The sequence below is a fragment of the Rhinolophus sinicus genome, chromosome 16 (assembly GCF_057876585.1).
Source record: "Rhinolophus sinicus isolate RSI-liver-muscle chromosome 16, RSI-T2T, whole genome shotgun sequence".
NCBI lineage: Eukaryota > Metazoa > Chordata > Mammalia > Chiroptera > Rhinolophidae > Rhinolophus > Rhinolophus sinicus.
The window spans coordinates 151,928,749-151,943,863 of NC_142516.1; the positions used below are offsets into that span (position 1 = coordinate 151,928,749).

Below are 15,115 nucleotides of genomic sequence, written 5' to 3' on the forward strand. Positions count from 1 at the left end.
CCATATCTTGCGGGAGTCGAACTGGCAACCTTGTGGTTGAGAGCCCGCGCTCCAACCAGCTGAGCCATCCGGGAGGCAGCTCAGCTCAAGGTGCCGTGTTCAAGCTTAGTTGCAGGGGGTGCTGCCCACCATCCCTTGCGGGACTCAAGGAATTGAACTGGCAACCTTGTGGATGAGAGCCCACTGGCCCATGTAGGAATCGAACCGGCAGCCTTTGGAGTTAGGCGCATGGAGCTCTAACTGCCTGAGCCACAGGCAGGCCCTGTTCTTTCTTATACTCAGTCAAAGGGGGCGTGGCTAGTGCAGTAGGGCTTAGCGATGAGTGTAAAGGGCCTCATGCACAGTAGGCACTCAATTACGTGGGAACTAACATTACTATAGATGTCATTAAAAATAAACAGTCTCTATACCTTCCTAAGTTTGAAAAAACAAAATGTTTCTTAAAAAAAGAGCTCTGGATAGACCATTCATCTTTTAAAAAAAAGTATAAATAGATTTAGAAAGCATTAGCTGACAGAGAAAGAAAAGTAGAAAAGTTTTGATCTTTAATTAGAGTTTGCAGTATACACGTATCTTCCTATAGTCTGTGACATATCTCCATGTAAACATTCAGAAAAACGGGGATGCTATGTCATGACTTATGAACTATAAATTTGAGTTTTGATTACTAAACTTTATATACATTTATTATTAACAACTGTTTTTACTTCATTAACAATGGCTCTTGAATAACAAAATAATCAGCAAATTCAACCATAAATTAAAAAATAAAGAAAAAAAGGTGTTAGTTTCATAAATGCAAGCACAGTAACGTATTTCATAATTTCCTTCCCATTGTTGCAAGTTCATAAAATTTATGAAAAGGCTTCACTTTTTTTTCAGCTTAATAAACTGCACACAGACAATTGAACACAACAGACAATAACTGGGGTTATTAGTGAGATATGGTAAGGGGAAAACAAGGTCAGGACCACTCAGCAGATCATATAAACCTAAAATATACCCCACACTTTCTAGTCTCAACCTGTAGCTTTCATTTATTAAATAATTTAAAAAGAACTGTCAGAGATGATTTAATGAGCAGGCTGAACTTCTTCGTCACTTTGCCATTTTGCTAGTAACAAACACATATATTTTGCCTTTAAAATGAAACAGAATGCTATTCATTTCCAATGGGACTAAATGTAAGGGAAAAGCAAAAATGAAGCCACAGTTATTTTTAAGTTGTGTTATGTTATTTTAACTATTTAATTAAAAAGTTTAATTACCAGATCAGTGCACCATTTCTTGCTTAAAAATGTTAATACCTTTGAAAGTAGATTAAAAGATATTTTTAAAAAATAAGCCAGAGGTAAAAATGAAAAGACCTGAATAACTTGAAAAACAGAAACAGAATCATTTTCAATCTGACTGTTAATGGGAACACTCACTTCATACAGCAGGTATCAACAACCACTTAACAATTCTCTAAATAGGCACTTGATAGAATATATTTTAGCTAGCATACTCAATACTGGGGCATACATACACAAAAACTATGGCTTTATTACAAAGGATTCAAAATGGTAACTACTTAGAACCCAGTGCCAATATGGATTATAACAAATCCAATGAGTATTTTGTTTTTCAATTATTCATAGAAAATTTAATCCTGATTAAGTATCCTTGGGCAGGAATTCATGGGTAGTTGATGACTGAAACCACATTTATGTGAAATGCTTCTGTTAATTTAATCTGTGTATATGGCTTAATTACGATTGGGGACTCAATGTAAGACAAATGAATTGTATCAGGATTAAAATTTTAGTACCATATCATATAGTACTTTTTCCTTTCTTTCATTTTAAACATGTAAACCGGTGTGTCCCTTCGCCTAAATGTTCATATTTTAAAAACTTTTGTCCTTAAAACACATGTAATGCATCTAATTTTATTTTTCATAAACTGTAAAAAACCCTTTCCTAATCAAAACTAAAACCTGAACTAGGGCCAAAGTGATAGAAGAAAATGGAGAAAAACCCCACCCACAAATATTCATTTTCTGAAGTAATTTCATTTTCAGTTCTCTTAAACTATAATATGAAATGCGTTTTCCTTAATGCATAAAAAAACAGTTTTTAATCAGTGTACTACCCTTATTTCATAATTGGACTTAGTTTAGATATATGTAAGCAAGTAATCACTTAATTGATTACTTTTTATAAGACTGTTAAACCTGAGTTAACTATGGAGATAAGATGAGGCATTATAAGTGGTGAATCTCTTACCAAAATATCATAGTTCTTTTTGATTTTTATTTCCATATGGAAAATGCATAAATAATCTTGTAATAACACTCTTCAAAGTTTAAGTATATTTAAAAACACGTCATTTATTACCTTTTTCAGTTTTGGTACTGCTTAAATGCAGTTGTATAAATTACATGCTCTGCTTTCTCTGTTCAATTTTTCATACCAAAAGTATGAAAAAAAAGTCACTGTATTTGGATCCTTATTGCACTCTGTTCAATCAATCCACTTATCCTTTAAAGAAAATCAAGTATCAGAAGTGAGGTCGACTTTTGTGTCCAGATGATACGGTCAGTGGTAGTGTTACTGAGGAAAGTGAAGAAACTTCCCAGTACAGACTGTGGGATAGAAAGAGTCTGTAGAGAATAACCATGGAAACAGACTGGCAAAGGATAACACCTATTGTAATAACCTGAAAAGACAAGGGAATGTTTTTAGTGCATGTAAAAAACAGAGAAATTATATTCAATTTATCATGAATCTATATATACCTCATATGTATATATTATGTATACATACATATCTGTTTTATATATACACTGTATATATCAGGGGTGCCAAAAAAACATATACACATGACTTGTACTCACCTTTTGTTATCGGTATATATTGAGTATTACAATTTTAATACAGTTTTTCCTTTTCTTAAAATGTGTATACATTTTTTTGTCTCTCTCTCTCTCTCTGTCTTTCTCTCTCTCCCTCCCTCCCTCCCTCCCTCCCTCCCTCCCTCCCTCCCTCCCTCCCTCCCTCCCTCCCTCCCTCCATATTCACACACAAATACACTCCTCCTCCTCTGGTTTTAGCATGGGTACATTTTATCAAATAAATTTTCAATTGGAAAATATGACTAATGTTCAAAACTGTAATTGTTCAAAGGTAAAATTCCATTAACAGTTTAGAAATGCCAAAATAAGATGCAAAAAAATAATTTGATATGTCATTCTCTCCTTAGGGTGCACGCACTACAGAAATAAGAAAAATCAGTTTCTGGTTAATATAGTAATAGGAATAAAGCATGCCCCTACCTGAATCCTGAAGAGTACTCTAAAAGCCCTTTCAAAAATTCTCAAGTCACTTCTCTATTTTTGTAGACTACCTTCCTACCTATTTACCCTGGGTAAATACCTCAGGCTCAAGACACATTTGTGTGTTCATACTGCATTACTTGTAAAGGGGTCCTGGCAGAACTCTACTTTGAAATGATGGAGCGGTTCACCTAAGAAACTAGGTATCAACACAATCAAAATGAGGCATACTTGACTGTGGCACTCTAGTCTGCAGTCTGTTAAAGTAATTAGATTGATTTTTATAAATCTATCTTGATTTTTACCATTACACAGCGAAAAATTTTAGTCATTTTTTCCTTAACAAAGATGTGTTATGAATTCTCTAATTTAATTTATAAAATAGCATTCTGAAAGTCTAAAATATGAGTAAAGCTATTTTCCATCATTTTGCTTATAACTAACTTAAAAATTTTTTCTTTTATATTTTGAACTTCTAATTTATTTCATCACCAGTTCAATATTTTGTTTCAAAGTTTTATTTTAAAGAACTCTAGAAATCTCTGGATGGATAAACAGGCCTTTCCTACTTCAATAATTTCTCGATAAAGACTACAACAAACTTTTTTATCATGTATATTACTTACCTTATCTCTTTGGTAGTCATTAAACATGAGAGAAATACATGCAAGACCTGGATGGCATAAAAACCACAAGATACAGCCCTGAAACAAATGAAAAATGAGTCAAATAAGTGCAGCGATATCTATTTTCAGAAAGTAGCAGATCAAAAACAGTAGTGGCGTATTTAGGAGATCCGGATAGATCTCAATCAACCTTTAAAGTAGAACTTGCAATAAAATATAGAAATAATTTGCTGTTGCTATGACATTAATATTTTGTTTCTAATCAAATGGGTATTTTCTGGAGCATATAAAATCTTAAATATTTTACATACACACATTTTGATATACTATAAATACATTAAGTAACAAATCAATAATTGAAGTAAACAAGGTACAAATGTGTAATATTTCTGTAAAAAATAAGCATGTATATTCATATTTGCATGTAGATATACAAAGAAAATATGTGAGAATACACAAAAACTGATTGATAGTGGTTACCTAGTTGAGGGCTGTTAGTCCAGAAGAGAGTGGAACTGGGCAAGTAAGAATGGAAAACATTTTAACATTATACTCGTCAAATATTTCTTTTCTATTTTTCCTAGAACCATGGCAATGTATTTTCTTTTCCAAAATTAAATTTGAAATAAAATAATAAGTTAATAAATAGTAGCTGTTGAGATGCTTAGAGTATTGAAGGTAAAGAAAAAAAATGTGTAGAAAATGTGCTTAGCATGCATGCTACTGTTTATATAAAAATGGAGGGAAATATATAGGCTGTATATCAAAATTCTCTGGGAGGATAAATTAAAAATTAATAGCAGTGATTATATGAGGAGGTGATAACTGAATAGATGGGAGAGAGGTAAGAAACATTTTGTTATCCTTTATATACTTTTGGCTGTTTGAACCTATTCAAAATGTTAAATTATAACATAAAAATAACTTTTAAATTCAAGAAAAATGGTACTATTTTAAACATAAAACAAAAGAAAAAATTTAGTTTCGAAACACCTTACATATACACTAAATTTTAAAAAATAGGCACTATGATCTCTGTGAAAAATTCAAAAGCAAATGATGTCTTCTTGCTTGTTTGGTGCTCAGAAGCCTGAAGGGGGTTCCTAGGGCTGCAGCAGCAGCTGTAAAACACTCTACTCTAGGACCAAAGAAGGGATCTGGCGCTTCTTCCACAGCTGCCTCTGACTGCTCAGACTCTGTGCGCTAGAGTGGGCTGACTAAACAGCTTATCAGAGAGCTGTTTAAAGTTCTCAAGATGAAAGAATATGGATTGTCTCAATCTGACAGAAAAACAACCCTCTAGGGAGGATGGTTTGTAATGTTACTGCCCTAATCTCTCTCCTGATCTATTCCTTTATTAAATGGTATAGAAAAAAATCAAACTTGCTCTTATCGTGTTTCCCCGAAAATAAGACCTAACCAGAAAATAAGCCCTAGCATGATTTTTCAGGAGGACATCCCCTGAACTTAAGCCCTACTGTGTCTTTTGGAGCAAAACTTAATATAAGACCCGGTCTTATTTTCGGGGAAACACCGTAGATCTCACTACCAGAAGAGGGACACAGAGAGGGGGACATACAGTGAACATCTTATATGGATGCAGTGAAATGGCTGAAATAATACACACTCATCCTCCTGGTTCTATCTGCTTATGCTGAAGGGTAACTCCTCATGGTTTATTTTAAACCACTGCATAATTCTGAGAGTAACAGTTCGTAGTCAATTAATATAACTGTCTTTTGAGAAATGTAAACTGTATTTTAATTTCTAAAAAAATTCCAGTACTATAGAAAAAAATGTGGAATCCCTATTGATAAAGAAATCGCGAGCCAGGCAAAGCTGACCTGCTAAAAATTACATGGAAACTATTCTACGGGTTCATCTCATAGGTTGTGAAGATTAAATGAGGTTGTGAAGCACATAAAGGGCTTACAGTAGTGCCTGACACATACTCAAAGTTTAATGTTGGCATGTGGTTGCTTATTAACTTCCTAAAGAAAGCAGAACAAAGTTGATGATCAGAAGAAGCCATTTTCCCACCAAACCCATACTTTGGCAAACGTGATGTAGAACTCCCTTTTTAGTGTACTTCTCTCCATTGTGATGATTTGGTAGAGTCCGCAGCCTAGGGACAACGCTAGGCAAATTCTTAAAACGATTAGAAGGATCCCTGCTAAGCTGTGGTGTGAATGGTAGCTGTGAGGCCTGGTATCTTCAAACTGTTCCCAAAATAGCAAAATACTCTGCAAAAAAACAATACATTTAGAGAAAAGAAAAATCATACCTACTTATGGTAAAGTATTTTTTCATCCCTTTTAAACATCCCTTTAAACAGTATATAAACATTCCTAAGAGGTTCTAAGATTTATCAGACTATAAAGTTGTCAGTTAATAAAGCACAGGTGGTCTTTTCCTTGTTGACACCCTAAACTAGAGAAAAACGATTATCAAATGAGACCGCCTACAAAATATAAGAAATGCTATTGCTACTGTGACTCAAGTAAGACATCTCAAGGATGAAAATAAGTTGAAAAGATTAAGAGAATAAATATAAACTTTTTTCTAACTCCATCTCTTTCTTACTTCAACACTTTATTACTTACATTTCTAAACTTAACTTTTACCAAAAAAAAAAGTGCTATTACAGAACTACCATTTCCTGCTATCTGTGTGAGGTGATGGATATGTTAATGGACTTGTGATTATCTCACAATGTATATACATATGCGAAGACATGACCCGTGGAACATAAGTATGTATCTACGCAGACTCTGGTTGCCTGTGTGCTCTGCCTTGTCGGGCTATTGAGGACCAGGGCCATCCCTATTGTATTCTTCACAAATGCTCATATACACTCTAGGGTAGTGTCATAATCTCAATTCTTAATTTGTATTTGTCTATGGTAATAAATTTACAAGGAAATAATAAAAATTGAATTTAAAAAAGGTATGAATTGAAAAATGAGAATTTAACCTGCTATTAACACTATTCTCCACAAATCCTGAATCAAAAATATTAAGTTGGTATAATATTGCCCTGACTATATTCACTTCTAATTCAGTTCTTTCTCATTAGCCCTCCCTTCCTGGCATTATCTTCTTTCTCAATATCACTATCTATGACATGATCTCTTCCTAAAACCAATCATGTAAATTTAATATACCTAATTCACTCAGCACCTACTGTACTAAATAAATACTAGAGGTGCAGAGAAGAATAAAACACAGACTTGACTCTTTACTAATGAGTTTGGAATTTATTTAATAATGCATTAAAACTTAAAGTATAATATCCTTTACAGAGCCCAAGTATATATTTCATTTTCATCTATAGCCAATGATGGTCACAAACTCAGTACAAAGTTTTATGTCTACACCTTTCTTCTTAATTTTTATAAATCCACTGCACATAGGCATATGGAGATCCTAGAATAATGTCTATACTATTGGTATAGAAGGAAAAAAAGGCTTAGAGGACCTTTCTAAAAGACCAAATTTATTTTTGTAATTGTTTTCAAAAACAAGATCCCATTCTCTTTTATTCTACATTTTGCTTTTTCATTGAGCTCAGATATTCACTTGCATTATTTCATGTATAAAGTAGAATTGGACCTAACAATCCTTGCCAATCAATGAATCTCAAATTCATTGATTCACTCATTTAATGTTGAATACTCACTATATGTTAGAAAATATGAAAGAAAGCTATTAAGTAGGAAATGAGAATCTCACCTAATATTAAACATACTGTGCTTGAATAAGCTGATAGAAAGCTCAAGTTCAGGTAAATTACAATTAAATTCAACACTCAAAAGAGTACTAGATTATCTGACCTGTCACTCTTTAAGTTCATACTTAAAAATGACACAAATTCCTCATGGGCCCCAGGTTTCCATTGTGAAATGAGATATGTTCAATCACACATTTCTGAATACTGAAAAGCAGAAACACTGAATGTCAATACTCACTTGTGTTATGACAATGAACACAGCAATGCCAGTGGATGCAGGAGTAGAATCCCACTGGAGAGGTCTGCTTTGAGACTTTTTCATTCTGACTATTGTCCAACCCATGCACAGACTCAGAAGTAGGTATAACATTTGAATTTGGGAAGCGATGTCAAAAACTAATGGAAATGAAAACCAAAGTCAACCAAGGTTTTATAATACAAAGAACGATCCTTCTGAGTTGAGAATATATTTTTAACCACAAAAAGAAGGGCATTTTCAAAGAGAAGCTGAAGAAATTCAGTAGTAAGAGATATTCATGAATAACAATTCTAAAGAAGTAAAATGTTGCCATTAAATTTGTAAATTTATGAGAACACTTAAAACAAAGGCAACACTCTTATGTACATAAACATATATGTACACATATATACATGTATACACACATAGGCCTATATCATATCTTTATTAAGACAAACTTCAAATCTTTTTGTGTTTCCCATTTTTCTTAGCTTTTCTAACTACACAATCCTGTTCTCTATATCTTACTACTTATTAAAAGAAACAAATTTTAAACATAACTTTTACAATGTAAAGAATACTGATGACTTCATTTCTCTGTTGCTAATTTTTGTTTGATGGCTGAACTACAATGTGAAGAGTATTTTCTAAAACTATTAATAAGAAATAGGATGACAATAAAATGCATAGCTACTGTAACATCGATTAATTCTGTTGACTTTGGAGTCCTGAAGACAAATTGAAATACTCCATGCGTTAGTGTCATGTGCCACCAGGTGGCCATCGCTTACATTGCAGGGGAAGCCTGCTCCTTTAAAAAGGATGCCACAAAATTGCAAGCATCAAGTTCACTGCTACAAGAGAATAATGTTTAACAGTCAATAAATACTTTAAGTTCCATGCACACTTATTTTAGAAGGTAGTATTTACTGATTTAAAAAAAATTATCACTTTCTTATCATAGTATATTTTGATGTAAATTCTGGAATAAACATGATCACAATTTCACAAAATAAAACTTTCTCCAAATTGCCATCCATAACTATGATGTGTACAACTTTTACTTCTTTTATATAAAGATATTCTTAGGGAAACAGATAAAACTAGCTATAGCACAATACTTATATTTGAAAGTTACAAGCCAAAAACTTATTAATAATATACTTTTTCATATATATATTTTGATGTATTTTCCCCCTGTTCTGCCACTCAAATTACAACTGTATACTCTACATTTATACTTGTAATAGTGAATTCTGATAATGAACTGTCACTACATTTGAATCATATAAAATGTCATGGTCTTTCAGATCAAGCACAATTTTCTTTCATCATAGACTTTAAATGACTTTGAGGCCAATTATTTTTATTAAACATTTCACGAATACATATTCAGTTACTTAGATAAAAAAATTATACCCAAAGGAATATTCCTACATAAATTGCTAATTAGCAAAAAACTACCTGGGCGGGGGTGGGGGGTAGGAAACACCTGATTTTCTGGCTCCTTTCTTTATATACTACGTAATGTACATATTGATATAATACTATAACTGTGAGGATAGGCAGAACACTGCTTATTTGTTGTTTAAAAATAACCTAACTGTAGATAAAATGTACAGATCACACAAAAATCCCATTATGTGGGATTTGATTAAAAATCTTGAAATTTTAATCATTTAACTAACCAAACTTGTTGTGAGAACTACCAAAATGAGCAACATACATTTACTGTAGTTTTTTAAAGAATACTTTTGCTTTTTAACTTACAGTGAAGATGCCAGACAAATACACTGTTTTATGTATAGCAGATACAAAATTTCAAAAGTCCTTCTTGAGTTTAATAGCTTTGCCACTGATGGGCTTTTGTGTATTTTGCCTCTTTAGAGGCAAAAATTGCCTCATCTAAAGAGCATAAGCTAAATTATTTCTAAGGTTCTGTCCAGCTTTAAAATATTCTGTGATTCTGTTATATATCCTGAATTATCTAAGAGAAAGGAATGGGAGAAACCAGGGTTCTCAAAAATGTTAAAAAAAGAAGCAATTCTTGTTCATGCTCAGTAGGTGAACAGTACATATTCTCTTCACAAGGAAAATGAAAGGTTTTAGAAGTTTTAGAATCTTAAAATAGGCAGCTAAATCAGGCTAAGTGGGTCCTGAGATGATAACAGAGATTACCAGAAGATACCCTTTTAAAGAGTGATGAGATTAGAAGAGAAATATGGAAATATAAGGAAAAGTAAACCCAAGAATGGTGTCATATTCAGAATCTGAGTTTTTAGAGCAAATCTCAACTAGTTTTCCAGGACTGAGAATGGCATATGACCTGATGTCCCTATGAAGTTCCCTTTAAAAAGTCATGCTTATAGACATTTTTAAATATTATTTATATCATGCTTAACTCATAAGAGTTCATATATATATATAAAACGGGGGTGACAAAAAAATGTATAGAAGTGAACCCTTTGGTCAACGTTGCTCAAGCAGTAGTTCGCCATAATCAGAAGTGTCTGGACGCTGATGGTAACCACTTTGAGCATCTCTTGTAATTGCAGAAGTCAAATGTGACTTGTATTCATCTTTTGTTATCGGTATATATTAAGTATTACAATTTTAATAGTTTTTTCCTTCCTTAAAATGTGTATACATTTTTTTGGCACCGTGTGTGTGTGTGTGTGAATACATATATATATCTATATATCTGTGAGATCAGCTCAATTATAGGTGTATTCTATGGCTCTGGGTCAGAATAGAGAAAAAGAGTACAAAAGGGATGAAAATAGGGAAAAAAACTTCAGCTTGGGGTCAGAAAACTTGGGTCTGAGTCTTGATGCTACCACTCCATAGCTGACTCACATTTAGAAATTTGCTTCATGCCACTGAGCCCAGATCCTTTATCTGCAAAATAGAGAAAAGCAAACCTACACTTCACTGAAGTTTTATAGAAGACAAAATGAGAGAACACATATAAATATGCTCTAAAAACAGAGAGCTGCACACATTACCTATTAAGTAGAAACTAAACAGGACATATGGGCACTAAATCTGTAGCCCGGTTTTCAGTCATGCTAAATTCAAACCAACCTTGAATAGAAAAATTGTATTATGACAAAAAAATTTACAAAGAGGGAAAACAAACAAGAAGCAGATAGCAGGTTTACATTTTTAAAAAAAGCTCAGAAAGATACTCACATTCTGCCAAACTTCCCATAAAAGGTACCCCTATTCCATCTTTGGAGTAACTGAGGAATTGAAGAAGAGAGTATTAACGTAAATTACAAATGTGAAAAAAAATTGTTCATATCAAATCAAGCATAATTTTGGTGGACTAATTAGGATTAATTAGACGTAATGATGGACACAGTTTTAGTGGTTGTGAGTTACCTGGAGAAATGAATGTAATTAGCTAAAGCTGAACCAGCTTGTAACAGCAATGCAGTTGTCAGAACTTTTAAAATCATGTGCATGGGTCCTCCTTTTTTAATTGCCTGCCACAATGATTGAGCATAAATGCAAGCAATCACAAAGTACACTAGGACTAGGAGAAAAAAGAACTCATGTAACCCTGTGAAGAGAAGAAAGGAGTTTGCTTCAGTAAAACAAGCCAGTTATAGTGTTGGGTTGCTTTCAAATCTTCCTGTCAACATATTTCTTGTTTTATAACGGGAGTCAAACCATTCACTTTTGTAAGAAAGAAAAAAAGAAAATTATTGAAACTTAAGAATTTTATACTTTTGGATAGTTTTAACTATAAGTAGGCAGATTAAACTAAACTAGTTAAAGTCAATCTATAAAAAAGCATAGTGGTCACCCAGGGAATAAGCCCAAAGCCTAACCATAACATCATAGTTTTGTTCAAAAACAGTAAATTAAAACAATCATTTCAGCATTGGTAGACATACTTTTTAACTCCAAAGTGGATTTCTTTCGTCAGACACCTAGACACAGATTTAGTCAATCAACAATTGTATAAAACACTTTGACAGTGGGTCTCAAAGTGTGAGCCCTGGGCCAGCAGCAACAGCATCACCAGGGAACTTGCTGGAAATGTAAATTCTTGGGCCCCATCCCAGATCTACTGAATCAAAAACTCTGAGAGCAGGGCTCAGGAATCTCTGTTTTAATAAGTCAGCCCTTCCGGTGATTCTGATACAACTAAAGCATGAGAACCGCAGTTCTGGAATGTACCATGATCTTAAGTTTCCATCTGGATAAAGCTTCCATATCCCTGTCATGACCAGACCCCTTCTGAAGGGAACTGTCTTCAGCTCTTACGAAAAAGGAAACACTATGGTGATCATGTGACTGTGTTCCACAGTTACCTTAAATTATAACATCTGGCTAAATGGCTACCAATCCAAAGACTAGCCATTGGCCAATTGGGTTCTCAAAGGTAAGCTAAGCTAATCATATTCTCTTGGGAAATCAAACCATAAAACATGCTAAGGATTTGGCAAAAGAAACTGAAGTTGAAAGGAGTTCATATTGGGATAGGCCAAAGGAGTCAAACCAGGCCACGATAAAATAAAAATTCTGAGTACACTGAAATATTGACTGAGCAAAGGGACTGGACCTAAAGACAAGAACAAATGTGCAGATTTTATATTAAAAATCGTGCTTGTCATTAAGTGGCCTCATTAAGTTTCTACTAGCAGCTTTTCAGCAGTCTTCATGCATCCTCAAGATAAATACCCATTTTTCTCTGCTACTTGGAATCTTTTGACTGTGTCTTAATTTTTCAGAAATTTCAGAAAAATTTTATAATATACTAGAGGGCTAGCTTTGAATTGAATGGCTTACATTTATTTGGTTACAGCTAAAGCTAGTCCCTAATACTATTAGGGCTTTTATATTCTACCTAACGAACACTAGAGTACAGTGACAGTGGCTAAGGATAGACCTGTCGCTATTGAAATCTGTGGAGGATCAGTCTAAATTGCAATCACTTCCATTCCAATTGTGAATCTGCTCCAATATCTCATTTGGGGTAAACTCCAATCAATAGGCAGAGAAAGGAATACTTCCATTATATGGAAAACAATTTTAGAAAAGCAATTCAGAAGATACAAATAGTAGGGAAAATAGTCAATAAGTAGTCCAATCTCAATCACATTTTTGGCATGGTTAGGAGAAAAAAAAGGTTAAGTATTTCAACCACTGGGTGTCTCTCCTGCTCTATATACATAAACGCTGGTAGTCCACTATCTATTCCAGGTGAAAAGGCATATTTAGACTTCAGGAAGAGATGATCAAATAACAGATAAGGCATATTTTCTTTTAAAAATTCCTTACATAGATAAGTATCCCAGCTTTAGAAATAATGGGACAATAAGCCTGGGATTGTTATGGTAATGGAACAAGACAGAAAATATGCTAAACATATTGTAACTGTGAGTAAAATTCTTTTTGCTAGCGCGTTTTAAATCTTGGTTTTTATCTCTCCTTCTTGGTATAAAGAATTAAACATGGAATTCTATTTAAGTTTTTATTTATAATTCCTTACAAGATAAAGTTGCAGACCCATTAGGTTACAAATCCACCATAAAAAGAAAATCCTTAGACGATTTACTGACTAATCAAAATAATATAGGAAAGAGAGAAACTTTTGAAAATAAGACATATGTCACCAGCAAAAAAATGTTTTAGGATTATTCAAAATTAAATGTATCTCTTAGAACATTATAACCAATAAATTTTGAGATAATATATCAAATAACTTCAACTAGGACATTTGCCCTATACTTTGTTCACTGATTTTATCTAAATTATTCCTACCTCGACCCTGTCTAAAGATAACTTTAAAGATAAAATATTGGTTCTGCACTCACTGTTCTTTTAAATAAATCACTTCTAGAAAAAAAAGTCTGTTTTTTCCTCTTCGGTTAACAACTTTACTTTGGGTCTGCCACCATCCTTCACAAGAAAGCAATCTGTTCACTTTGAAATTAAAATCTAATTTTAAAAGAGATAGATACTAGGCATTAAATTTTACCTACACGTGAAATACCTTAAATGAGCATGCAATAGGTGACAAACACTTAAGTTTTTACAAAATGCACAGACTTTAAGACAAGCTTAATGGGAAGAAACATTTGCAAAATTCAGTAGGATGAAAACTTATAGGACAGTTTCAAAAAATTCATCTCCAGCTAACTAATAGGATATGGGAGAAAAGAGGGTAAGAGAAAGGGACAGAGTCATTGCATCACCAAGCAGCACCTGGAATACTCCTGCCTACAAACAATGCTTTCTCTTTCAGAGCCCAATGTCCACCCCACCCTCCAGTGTCTCAAGATTTTTCTTTTTTCTTTCTTTTTTTTTTTTAAATTAGAGTTTATTGGGGTGACATTGTTAGTAAAGTTACATAGATTTCAGGTGTACAATTCTGTATTACATCATCTATAAATCCCATTGTGTGTTCACCACCCAGTCAGTTCTCCTTCCATCACCATATATTTGATGCCCTTTTCCCTCATCTACCACACCACTCTGGTAACCACTCAACTATTGTCTGTGTCTATGAGTTTTTGTTTCTCATTTGTTTCTCTTGTTTCAAGATTTTTCTTGATTTGTCTAAACCAATCAGATAAATTCCAATACCCTTGCAAATAAGAGAGCCTAACCCATTACTTTGACACATTAGTGTACCCTTATCTTCTTTTTGACAACTTCACTTACATTTTTCTCATGATGCTGTATAGTAAAGGCATGTGACCCAGTTCTGGTCAATGAAATGTGACAAGGGAGCCTCTGGGAAAGGTTTCCTTGCTCTTAAAAAAAGAGATACTCATTTTGCCATCAGTCATCCCTCAGTATCCAAGGAGGATTGGTTGCAGGACTTCCGTGGATGCTCAATCCCTTATATAAAATGGCACACTAAAGAGATGTGCGGTGAACAATGTTCAAACAACAATTGCTGGAGAGAGGCTGAGGATCTGTGAAAGTAGCTGGAGGCTACAGCAGGGTATGCCTCCATATGACTTCATTCGCATGGATTTAGCGTAATGCTTGGCATATTGGAAAATTCAAGTTTTGCTTTTTGGAATTTTCCAGAATTATTATGATTATTTTTTAACTTTTTCAACCTGTGGTTGGTTGAATCTGCAGACGCAGAACCCACAAATACAGACAGCCAAAGTGGACAGTCACAGGATAGGAGAGTAGAGAGATGCTGAAAAAAACACCCTGAACAAGCTTTGGAAATTT

The 15,115-nt window shown here is 33.7% G+C and overlaps 1 protein-coding gene across 4 annotated transcripts in view; it reads right to left on the bottom strand.

The window, feature by feature from the left end:
- Positions 1 to 511: 511 nt before the first annotated feature.
- Positions 512 to 15,115, bottom strand: part of GPR180 (G protein-coupled receptor 180) — a 28,931-nt gene continuing 14,327 nt past the window's right edge. For all 4 annotated transcript variants that reach the window (XM_019737181.3, XM_019737182.3, XM_088792855.1 and 1 more), the window contains 6 exons: positions 11,294 to 11,474; positions 11,102 to 11,151; positions 7,910 to 8,067; positions 5,994 to 6,185; positions 3,943 to 4,020; positions 512 to 2,700 (listed from right to left, as the gene is read on the bottom strand). In XM_019737181.3, coding sequence (XP_019592740.3) covers positions 2,542 to 2,700; positions 3,943 to 4,020; positions 5,994 to 6,185; positions 7,910 to 8,067; positions 11,102 to 11,151; positions 11,294 to 11,474 — 818 coding nt within the window. In that variant the 3' untranslated portion in view covers positions 512 to 2,541. The remainder of the gene's footprint in view (positions 2,701 to 3,942; positions 4,021 to 5,993; positions 6,186 to 7,909; positions 8,068 to 11,101; positions 11,152 to 11,293; positions 11,475 to 15,115) is intronic.